Here is a 12,357-nt window from a genome sequence, read left to right as displayed (position 1 = left end):
GTGTGTGTGTGTGTGTGTGTGTGTGTGTGTGTGTGTGTGTGTGTGTGTGTGTGTGTGTGTGTGTGTGTCTGCGCCCAAGTGCTCCCCAATCCCCCCGGGCCCCTTGGATTCATGTTCCAGTTAATTACTCCCTATTAAAAGCTAATTAGTGTTTATGCACACGGGCACATTGGTGCGAGCACTGAGGCGACAAAGAGACGGTAAGTGACCGATCCGATACTGTCACGACACCAACTTCAAATTATTCAGTTAAGCCTGTGCTCATCAAGAACAAACACAGCAAAAAATCATTTAATTAGTTTGTACTTTTGACTTGTTTTTCAGTAAAAAAGTATTAAATATATTTATATAAAATATATGTGTACATTATGTATGTATATATATGTGTATATTTGGGATATTTGTACATTTTGTGTGTAACTAAATAAAAAACCATAAACTAATTATTGAAACTAAATAAAATTTAAATAACTCTTCTGAAAACCATATCACAAAAAGTTTTTCTATTAGATCAACATATGTTATTATATATGTTGTTTCAATGACTTTTAGATAGACCTTTTTGAAAAACACAGATTTTTGCAGTACTGTGAGTTTTCAGATGAATGAGCCAAAGATATGACCTCATGCTCCATTGGTAGCAATGACATAATCCTGAACAATTCTATCCAATCATCTTTCATTGCGCCTTCACATGCAGTGCTTATTCATTAAGCCAAATTACATTTCCATACTTATTTATTCTCCTTATTACTCTCGATGGCAGCTCACCTCCCACTTTTAATTATCACATTAATAATACAGACATGAGCTCCATTAGAAGGAGGAGATCAGAAGACATGGGCAGCGTGAGTACGGTTTAGTCTGTTCTTGTGGCTCATTTGATCTAAAGCTGATTTAAAGATTTATATAAAGATGTTCGTGCTGTAGGAAAGAACTGAAAGCTTGACATTAATATGTAAGTGTCACACAATATAGCTTCTATCTGATTCTAGTTGACATTTCTCATAACTAGAGATGTACTCTGCATGAATGATGCCATACAGATGATTAGAAGTCATTTTTGTGGGAGACTTTAAATGCACAACAGAAATGCACTACTGTTCAAAATGTTGGGTGCCAGTAAGATTTTAATGCTTTTAAAAGAGGTCTCTTATGCTCAGTAAGGCTGCATTTATTTGATCAAAATCTACGGTCAAAAGCAGCAATACTGTGAAAGATTATTACAATTTAAAATAACTGTTTTCTATTTGAATATATTTTAAAATGTAATTTATTACTGTGACACAAAGCCAAATTTTCAGCAGCCATTACTCCAGTCGTCAGTGTCACATGATCATTCAGAAATCATTTGTGACCCTGCACCACGGAACCAGTCATAAGGGTCAATTTTTCGAAATTGAGATGTATACATCAGCTGAACGCTGAATAAATAAGCTTTCTATTGATGTATGGTTTGTTAGGATAGGACAATATTTGGCCTAGATGCAACTATTTGAAAATCTGGAATCTGAGGGTGCAACAAAATCGAAATATTGAGAAAATCGCCTTTAAAAATGTCCAAATGAAATTCGTAGCAATGCATATTACTAATCAAAAAATAAGTTTTAATATATTTACAATAGGAAATTTACAAAATATCTTCATGGAACATGATCTTTACTTAATATCCTAATGGTTTTTGGCATAAAAGAAAAGTCTATAATTTTGACACAATGTATTGTTGGCTATAGAGAATGAGGAGTTACGTCCAGGTTACGTCACGATTTTTTCACTCCGCATTGCATTTCGAGAAGGCGCCGCCATATTAGCAGGATACGCTATCCGTTCCTATGGTTACTCTCATTCTTCTCATTCTCTATAAGGATAACTGCTTATCTTTTTTGTTTTTGCCTTTAAGTTAAACAACCATTCATTCTTCATTTTATCGTTTGCAGGGAAGAGAAGCTATTTTATCGTACTGCATGATAATTCGATTGTTCTCTCTTAGGTTTTGTAGAATTTGGTTAAACGTTACAGTGTTTACCTGATTAGCGTGAAAACAGTGTCGCTCGCTGCTGCTTCAGCCATCACATGGTAGATTATCCAAATAAAAGTGTGTGTTTCAACAAGCTGACAGAAGTCGATCCATTTCTTTGTTGGAAACTTTTAAATGACAGGGTATAATTGTTGTGATTATAAATATGAATTTTTCATGGCCATGGAGGAGAACCAGAAATTGTGGGTCACATTCAGCGAACAGTCACGAACTCACTATAAAGTTACTTTTTATATTTATTTCAACAAATGACAAGCTAAATCAAATCCCTAAGAGCTTGTGAAAAGTTTTGTAGCATTTTCAAATGCTGGTTTAATGTACTAAGACAGTGATGCTAAAAGACATGCAGATGAGCCAGAATATTAACGCGTCAAACCGTTAAACGTATAGCGTTTTCCTCTCTTTAGAAAACTGTAAGCTAGAAAGCGCTTATGAATTAAGACAGTGATATCTAAACTTCAAATTTTGGGCTCATCTGTTTTTCTGCACATATTATGCTTTGTTAATAAGATGTGTGTACTGTCTCGGTGCATTAAACGCGTTCTTTATATGAGAGGAAAATGCTTAACGTGTAAATAAACGCGTTGCGTTCACACCTTGATCTTATATGCATAAATCCCTAGGAGCTTGGGGAAAGTTTTGTAGCATTTTCAAATCTGGTTTAATGTACTAAGACAGTGATGCTAAAAGACATGCAGATGAGCCAGAATATTAACGCGTCAAACCGTTAAACGTATAGCGTTTTCCTCTCTTTAGAAAACTGTAAGCTAGAAAGCGCTTATGAATTAAGACAGTGATATCTAAACTTCAAATTTTGGGCTCATCTGTTTTTCTGCACATATTATGCTTTGTTAATAAGATGTGTGTACTGTCTCGGTGCATTAAACGCGTTCTTTATATGAGAGGAAAATGCTTAACGTGTAAATAAACGCGTTGCGTTCACACCTTGATCTTATATGCATATTATCTGCACATAGTATATGCTTTACAGTTTTGTCTTTATCACTGTCTTGGTACATTAAGCCACTTTAAGCATTTTAGAAAGTCCCCTGTTCAAGTTCTGCTAATTCACAAGCCTAGTGAGAGTCATGCTCGCAAAGAAGGTAATGTTGACTATTAAACCAACAAAATCAAAACTTTCAAAAACACAGCAATGTGATTCTTTTATTGAGTGAGAGTCAGTGGGTTTAATCAGTTACATTAACAGATTTACTATTTGGCGTCTTCTCCGCGACCTCCTTCCCTTGGTGTTTTTACACATAGAAAAGGCAAAAAAACATATTGCATTGTCCAGTTTTCTCTCAGAACGATGATCTGAGTTACTATTGCAATTCTTGATGCAGTATGAATGACATACACTGGTGACATTTTTCACAAATCAAGACAAACAATCAAATACTGCCCTAAACTCAATAGCGGAAAGGCAGCGCTATCCTGCAAGTATGGCGGATAAACAAAGCAGTTTCCCAGAACTCAACGCGGCGTTACGTCACATTCTCATTCTTTATTGCTACAAATATACCCCAGCGACTTAAGACTGGTTTTGTGCTCCAGGGTCACATATGAGTCATAGAATTGCATTAATGTTGAGTAAACTGTCATATTACATATTTAAAATTATTAAAAGCAGACAGAATGCTACTGGCTTTTTCTGCATATTATAATGTGTAAAAATTGACTTCATTTTGTCCGCCACTATATGACTTCGACATTATGATTCCTAAAAAAATGAAAACAACCCACCACAGGCATTATGGTACAGCGGGAGCACAGGCTACCCAACTGTTACTACAGGAAATCACTACACACCCCGTGGATGTACAATCTGGACCAGCTACTCATGCTGAACCTGCTCAGACTCACAGTCCTACTGCGCACCCCTCAGAGATCCAACATGCCCCACTGCCCAAACCCGCTGGAGACCGTAAAAATCAATCACGAGTATCTTCAGCATCATGAGCTGACTGAAGAGCAGCTGAAGGAGAGGGAGCTTATTGAGCGTGAGGAGAAGTATTCTGGGACTCAGAGGAAGGTTTACAAAACATACTAAATATCTGCCAATCTTGACCTAAAGTTAAAGACTTCTCAAAGCTATTAAAGAGGTCATATGATGCTGCTAAAAAGAACATTATTTTGTGTATTTGGTGTAATGAAATGTGTTTATGCGGTTTAAGGTTCAAAAAACACATTATCTTTGCGTGAACATTTGGGCGGCGTTATGCAAATCTTCCCAGATAGTGACGTAGACGTGGGGGCGTTTTAGAACGAGCCGTTTTACGTAAGCGTGGTTAGCTCTTAACTTTTATAAAGAATATCTCTTTGGGTTTGAGACTTTAGTCTTTGCAACTTTACAGATCTTCTTTATGCACCAAGAGCTTGTAACACTCCAAAGAGAAAGGAAAAATTGAAATCGCATCATATGACCCCTTTAAACATTAAACAAGCCTGTCTGACACAACTTCCCTTCAAACGTAAAGATGAAGAGGTGAGGTAGATTAGGCAATAACAGCGATTCCTAACCACTTGGAGTATTAGGCTGCTTTAAACTTAGAAAAATGACAACTTTTAATAATATTATTAGGATTGTCAAAACATTGTTTAGCAGTTAATTAACAGCTTCACACATTCTGCTACTTTTTACGGAAAGAACATGCATATGTTTAGTCAATTTGTGTGGATCACACTTACTGTGCAACATAAGTGCATGTGTAAAAACTGCGAAAGATTTTTATGACACTGCTGTTTAATCACACTCACATACCTCAATATAACACTTTATCTTATTTTCATCCATAAAATGTCTCAGTCAATCAAGCTAATATAAAACTAAATGCATTTCCAAATTCTGTATTTCTCAAATTACTCATATGGCGAGTCTGATTTTCACCCACAGAATCGATTGACAGTGAATTATTGCATTCATGACATTTTAATAATATTACTTGTAATGCCAAATGATATCTAGTATAATATGAGGAGCATGATTCTGGTTTGGAGTCGATGAGGGGCTACTTGAGTAGGACATAAGACGAAAATACTGTTAAGTAACACTGACTAAAATCAAGAAGGCCGATATTCAGGATGTTAAATTGATTCTCTAGTGTAGAAGGCAGAAATCTGTGCCAGAGTTTTGGTGACTTGATCCTTGACATTGAGGGCTCCACTGCACTGCCTCCAGCACAGGAGAAAACCTAATTTCTAGCAAACACCAGAGATGCTAGGAATGAACTTTACTGTCAAATCATCTTTTGCAGTAATTGTTTTAAATCTGACCTGAAGTAATACTTCGGCACAGTTTCGGCTGTTTGTATTACTTTTGCAAGAAAGAATGAGCAGGAATGTAGTTGTAGCTGCTCAGTACGTTTATTTGACTGTGGCATTTAATGAATTTTCTTTATGCTTTGACATTTTTGAGTTGACCATTTAATCTGTCAGGGCCACATTACCAGTGACATTCTTTGGCACAATCAAGATGGCTTCCTTCCCAACACAGAATGTGAAGGATCGCTTCGTCTTCAATACGCTGCATAAAATGAGTCTGAACACATTCCAGAATTAATTATGATATTTCACTAGAAGCCAAGGAATGACATTGAGATTCGTCTGACATTTCTGGCATGGCATCATTATTCTAGTTGTCTCTTCCCCTATCTCTCTCTTGGGTCCTAATTAACTCCTGAGGGCCTGAGAGGCCTCTGACACAGCTGTCTGTCCCCTAAGGCCAACTGTTCACCACTGTTGTGACCAGGCCATTTCACCCCCATTTATTCCTCAACTGCACATTCTGAAGAGCAAACAGCTGCAGCTAATAGTGCATAATGCTGTAAAATTGACACATACACTCACAGACACACACCTTCAACAATTACAAAATGGATACACTTAACAGACAAGGCAAGAATGGATATTAGGGGGATATGAATTAAAAACTCTAATTACCATCACTCAGATGGTCACCATACTCAGCTATGCCTGACAAATGAAAAACACTTACAAAACACACATATGAGATCCATAAATAGTTAGATTTTTATTGCTAAATCTCAGCTGATTTAGTTTTAGCTCATTAGATATATGCTATGGTGTCTTGGAAGTGTGGCTGATACCCTTTTCCTTATTAAGTACCTTCATGCATAAAGCACTGCCTGTTTAGTAACTGACTGACTGGATTTTTAATTGTTTTATTTTTTTTCATTTAACAAGACATTAAGTGATGGACTGGAGTCGTGTGGATATAGTGAATTTATTTTTAATTGTGATGTTTTTATCAGCTGTTTGGACTCTCCTTCTGACGGCACCCATTCACTGCAGAGGATCCATTGGTGAGCAAGTGACGTAATGCTAAATTTCTCCAAATCTGTTCTGACAAAGAAACAGAAACTCATTTACATCTTGGATGGCCTGAAGACTTTTCTTTTATTATTATTTTCAATTTGAGTTTTTAATTAAATTTGGCCCATGGCATCAATTCTCAATTAAGCAAGTGCATTTAAGATCTAATGCAAGATCACAAGATTTTAAACTGTTTTTGCAATAATTATTTAGCAGTTCCAAACAAAGCAGAACAACTGCATCTCAAAGGTGTTTTGTTTTTGATTGATTCAGTGTTTCTGAATGAATAGTCAATGATTCACTGACCACTTTTTAAAAACAGGGGTCACTGGCTTCATTCATGAATGAATCAGCTGGTTTGAATGAATCATTAAATGAATGATTCTATGATCCATTTATTGACACTTGCCACACTTGAGCACATTTTCAGCTTATTTTCATTTTTGGGTGAACTATTCCTTTAATAGTGCTGAGTTATATGTGCAATTCCAAGAAATTCTATTTAAAAATTCAACAGTTAATTTCTTTACTAGGCTATTTTCAAGCTATGAAAGATGTGTGAACATCTACATTTTCTTGAAACAATCCTTAAAAAAAGACACAATTCTGCAAAAACATTGGAATAGTCAACTCATTTTGGTTCTTTAATATGATGCATTTCAGAGTGGAAGAAAAAATATATTCAAAGAGAAGCAGGAATCAATTTGATTGTGAATAGTGGCTGTTTCATACTAGAATGGAGCCAGACTAAATGAGAGTTTGTTCAAACAACAGCTAAATAGCTATTTGGCTACTGGTTAACATTATCCAATAGACAAATAACAAAAAATGAAAGTAGTTTCAGAGAAAGTTATTACTTTTGATTACAGATTAGGATTTCTTTTAAATAATGTGCATCGATGAATCATTCCCAATAAGACCAGGAACAAGCATTAAGACAGTAAATAGAATCCATTTTGATTTCATGCTGTCTTTAATGATCACTTCAGTTTTGAGCTGATATTTACAAGTCATTAGGATGAGATACTGCAGCTCTTAAAGCTTTTCTGTTTGGGCCAGGGATGCACTGATTTATTGTCATTTGCCAACCTTAACTTGATTTGGACTGTGAGAGAGTGAGAGAGTTATGGGACAGAAGCATGTGGGACACGGCGCATTGAAATATGACAATTTTTAAATTGGGTTCCATAGGGCGCATGGAGAGCCAGGCACAGGCAGTCACAGAACGTACGTTGAAAAAGAGCAATTAGCCAGGCACAGGGAAGCCACCACACCACTCGACATCAGTTACCCCACAAAGACCACATCACAATTCACACCCTGTTGCCTGTCAGATGAAACTGGAGTCAGCCAAACTCATTAGATACACACACACAAAATCATCCGCTCAGCTACCAGCCACTTACGCTGCCTCCGTTTTATTCAGAAAGCTTTTTAGACTTCAAGATTTGTGACAAGCTCTGGAGCAATATGTCTCTTCAGGGCCATTTTGAGATTGTAGTAATATTAGAAAGCATTTACGAGGCTGATTCTATTGTAATATATGCTACTTTTACCCACTTAGCAAAAGCTGTCAGAATAAAAACACTAATAGAGAGAGTGTGTGGGTCGTAGAGAGATAAAAGCCTCTTCCATTCTGAAATAACGTATATTATACAACATTTCAAGGAGTTCTGGATGCTGATTGGTCAATATAGCATTCCATCCATGGTAAAATACACAAAATAATCCTTAGTGAGGCGAGACACCATATTTAATCTGACACAAATTAAAACAAGGCAGCAAAGGAATAGTTGTACAGACCATTCAATAGGTTGTACTGTTGGTCCCTTGATGCCAATCGGCTGATGAAACAATGAAAAAATGTTTCCAGTGGACAAAATGCTCTGGGAAAACATGGGCTGTGAAAATTAAACGTGACCTTATACTTGCTCCCTTGTGCACTCATTTTTATTCGTATCAAATTAAACATGCTGTCTACTCTGGCAAGGGTCCATAGTAACCGCAATGATGCAAAACACTTGTTCTGCTGCACAGCACCAATAGAGAACAACTATTAATCTTAGTTTACATGTCAGAGACTATATCTGCAAGAAGAATGATGCCACTTAATGAATTTACTTAACGTTTTAATGAACATTTATGTCCTTGTTATACACTAAAAGACACTATATTGTGAATATAGAGAGTCTAAAATAGAAGAACACAGTATTAGTATGTAGTTACATGGTCATCAGATTGAAGTACTCACTTGTCTGTCATCTCCTGTCCGTTCCAGCAGAGGGAGCGGTTGAGTGCCGTCGGCTCTTTGCTGCACAAAGCTTCTCCGAGGCCACTGTAGAACTGACTGAAGCCCCTCAGACCCGAGATAAACTCCCTGCAGCAGTCAGAAAGGAAATTGAGAAAGTAAGAGAGCACAGAAAGAAGAAAGAGAGAGAGAGAGAAAGAAAAAGCCAAGTGGACTCAAAGAAAAACATTTTTAAATTAGATGGTACGCACAAAGAGGCAAGATTAAAAAGAATCCATGGCACAATGATACAGGTATTTATGGGAAAATTGAGGGGCATGGAGAATCAGAAATGGGCTTGGGGTCAAACGCAGTGTGAAACGTGATCTACTCCATTACGTGTCGTTTCCTGTCAGGCTAAGTTGATTCGAGACGCTTTGACTGTTAATTGACATTATGCTGGAAAAGAAACAGCCCACTCTCATCTGTTCATCAGAGCAAGGGAGAGTGGAACTGCACAGGACAGAGGGGGCAGAAGGCAGCTCAATGTCACTCACACGGCAGGAGACACAGTCTGTGTTAATGAGCATCTCTCTGTCACCATCAGCCTGAACACACACACACCGCAACTAACAGCACAAACACACACTGCATTTCTCAACTCATTTACATACCTCTACCCAGAATGACCTAGTCAGACATGTGCCAGATTTTTTAATATACTTGTAATCTAATAATAACATACCATATTAAATAATATTCTGTATTAATTAATGTATTTAAAAGGTGCATTCTATATCATTATATTACATAATGTACACTATACCATTCAAAAGGTTGGGTCAGTAAAAGATTATTTTAATTTTATTTATTCTTTTAATTCATACTCTTATTCAGCAATGATGCATTAAATTGATTTTAAAAAGTGACAGTAAAACAGTAAAGATTTTTATTTCAAATAAATGTAGTTATTTTGAACTTTCTATTCATCAAATAACTTTTTCTACAAAAATATCTAACAGCACAACTGTTTTCAACATTGATAATAATAAGAAATGGTTTTTGAGCATCAAATCAGCATATTAGAATGATTTCTGAAGAATCATGTGACACTGAAGACTGGAGAAATGATGCTGAAAATTCAGCTTTGCCATCACAGAAATAAATTACTTTTTAAAATGTATTCAAACAGAAAAAAGTTATTTTCAATTGTAATAATATTTCACAATATTTTTGTTTTTACTCTATTTTAATGCAGCCTTAGTGAGGATAAGAGACTTTTTTCAAAGACACTGATCTCAAACATTTGAATGGTAGTGCATATGATAGAAATATAATTAATTTTTAGATTTAGAAATGTGTATATATCACATACATACATACATATTAATAAATATTATGCATTATACATAAATCAAATCATAATTTGAACTCAAACATATCTTACACTCAAGTAAAGGTTTGAAATTGAAAGAAGCAGAAGAAAAGTACAGAAATAGAAAAAAGGTGCATGTTGCCCTTGCACACAGCATCTCTCAAATACTCAAAAGCACAGAATCGACTGTTTGATTTGGTTGTAAGACGCCTAAAAAGGTCAGTGAGGATCTATACAGAGAAAAACATGAAGGAAGAGAGAGAGAGAGTGTGAGTGCTGAAGTGGAGAGTCTATTACAGCATCTCAATGCAATCCACACAAACAGCATCAGAAGATGTGAGCTGTATGAAGAGCTGCATGAGAACTGCATTATGGTTGACTGCAATTCCTATTTCTCAAATGTATAATACACACATTAGATTTTCACTGAATTGACTTACTGTCAATTCTATAGCAGCAATGCTTTGCAGTCCTCTTGGAGTGTTTAGAGCACGTTAAGACTCTCAAGAGATTCAAATAAAACTGAGGGTAAAGAGCAGTCAGGTCATCCTCATGCTTCATTACGACTGAATAACAAGGTCAGCCATTAGAATCAGTGAGGCAGTTGAGCTCTAAAAGCACCACAAGTATCATAAAAGTGTCCATTTATTTCAAATCAACTTTGTGTAAAAAAGAGACTGAAATTTAAGTCATTGTGTTCAGCATGTCAAATATGGTATTGCACAAGGTCTGAAATCTGAATATTTGGAAGTGCAAACAGGCACGTGCACTGATAGACCCAAGCAGTGCCTGCATTTAAGTTCTGGTTACGCAAGATCACAAGATTTTTAACCGTTTTTGAAAAAACTATTTTGCCAACAAAAACAGTTCCAAACAAAGCAGAACAACTGCACCTCACAGCAACACTGAATGGAATTTCATTTTTTTTATGATTCAGTTCTTTTGAATGAATCAGGTAAGTCAGTTATTCAATGACCAATTCTTAAATACAGGGGTTACTGAATCATCTGGTTTGAATTAATCATTCTATGATTCACTTATTGTGACTTGCCACCACCTACTGGTGATTTCAGTTTCTCATATATATATATATATATATATACTGTACAGTATATACAAATATAGATGAATACAGATGAATCATTCACAATAAGATGCAATTAGAAAATAGATATGAATTTCCATTTCATGTTGACTTTACGTAATTCTTGAACTGTTATGTATGAAAAACAGTTTTCATGTTACTGTCTGCTTTTTTTTTTTTTTTTCTTAATGTACAAACTTTTTTGAAAACTGAAGCATGTCATTACCTGCGCCGTCCAAAGAGGGTCTCATCGGGGTCAAAGTTCACCGTAGGACGACTGTGGGCCACCGGCGAGGCAGCCGCGTGTTCTGCTGACATCGGCGCAGCACGAGATACCCGCGGGGGTGCGTGTGCACATATCCCGCTCACCTGTGAACAGGAGAAGATTGGAAGGCTAAATGTGATCACTCTTGGACCGTCCTGGAAGACGTCCAGCTGAGAAAGCAATTAATGAGACAAACTGTCCCTGCAAAACGTCCTCCCCATTCAGCTAATTGTCTGGCTGATGGTGCTGCATTTGCCTCCTGTTTGTTTTGGTTTGATGACAATACGATTTACATAACAAAACAAGGCATTTTTGGGTCTGTCAGACACTCTGGCTGCGCCTTCTAATAATCATAACGCTTTGCAGACGTAGTGAAAGTAAACAAGCCCTCTCATTCCCTTTCTCATGAGCGCTAAACGCTATTGTTTTTATACGGGACAACATAATAATAGTAATACCCCGCTCCCACACTGGCTGTGTGAGATAATGGAGTCTTGCCATTCTTTCAGGTGCAATAAAAATGCAAATGCCTCTTAATGTGTAGCTTGTGGTTTAATGATTTGCCGCTGGTTTAATTTCCCATGGGGGCTGGTCCAGGGCGTAATTTTGCCATGTAATGCTTGTGGCATATTGTGCATGCTTGTTCATGAATGAATATGTGTGTGTGTGGGTAAACAGGCTCTGGAATTCTGATGGGATTCGAGACAGGAGATCAATAGTACAAGGACACCTTCATGCGGGCTGCAAGATCGGTTGATGTGGATAAACATAACAAGAAGATAAACTTTTTAACATGTTCTGAAACATCCGTGGGTGTGATGATCGGATTCACCCTACAGTCATTCATATAATTTGCACACACACCAACGACCTGCTGTTGAGCTAAACTCTTTCTAAGCTCTTTCTAGCAAACAGCCCAGGGGAGATTAAATAGATACTGTTGATGTGCATGAATGTGTATGTGTGTGTGTGTGTGTGTGTGTGTGAAAGAGATTAATGGCGCTTTTCCACTGCGTGGTACGACTCGGCTCGGTAC

The 12,357-nt window shown here is 36.8% G+C and overlaps 1 protein-coding gene across 1 annotated transcript in view; it reads right to left on the bottom strand.

Moving 5' to 3' along the window:
- The window catches only part of LOC107661386 (glypican-3-like), a 135,728-nt gene that overhangs the window by 40,720 nt on the left and 82,651 nt on the right, over window positions 1–12,357 (bottom strand). Inside the window, exons 4-5 of the mRNA XM_016450937.1 lie at window positions 11,283–11,425; window positions 8,622–8,747 (exon numbers count right to left, since the gene is read on the bottom strand). Of these exons, the coding sequence (XP_016306423.1) occupies window positions 8,622–8,747; window positions 11,283–11,425 (269 nt within the window). The remainder of the gene's footprint in view (window positions 1–8,621; window positions 8,748–11,282; window positions 11,426–12,357) is intronic.

This window comes from Sinocyclocheilus anshuiensis, unplaced genomic scaffold, assembly GCF_001515605.1.
Source record: "Sinocyclocheilus anshuiensis isolate Anshui unplaced genomic scaffold, SAMN03320099.WGS_v1.1 scaffold635, whole genome shotgun sequence".
NCBI classification, from domain to species: Eukaryota; Metazoa; Chordata; class Actinopteri; order Cypriniformes; family Cyprinidae; genus Sinocyclocheilus; species Sinocyclocheilus anshuiensis.
This window is presented reverse-complemented; position numbering and strand designations above follow the sequence as displayed.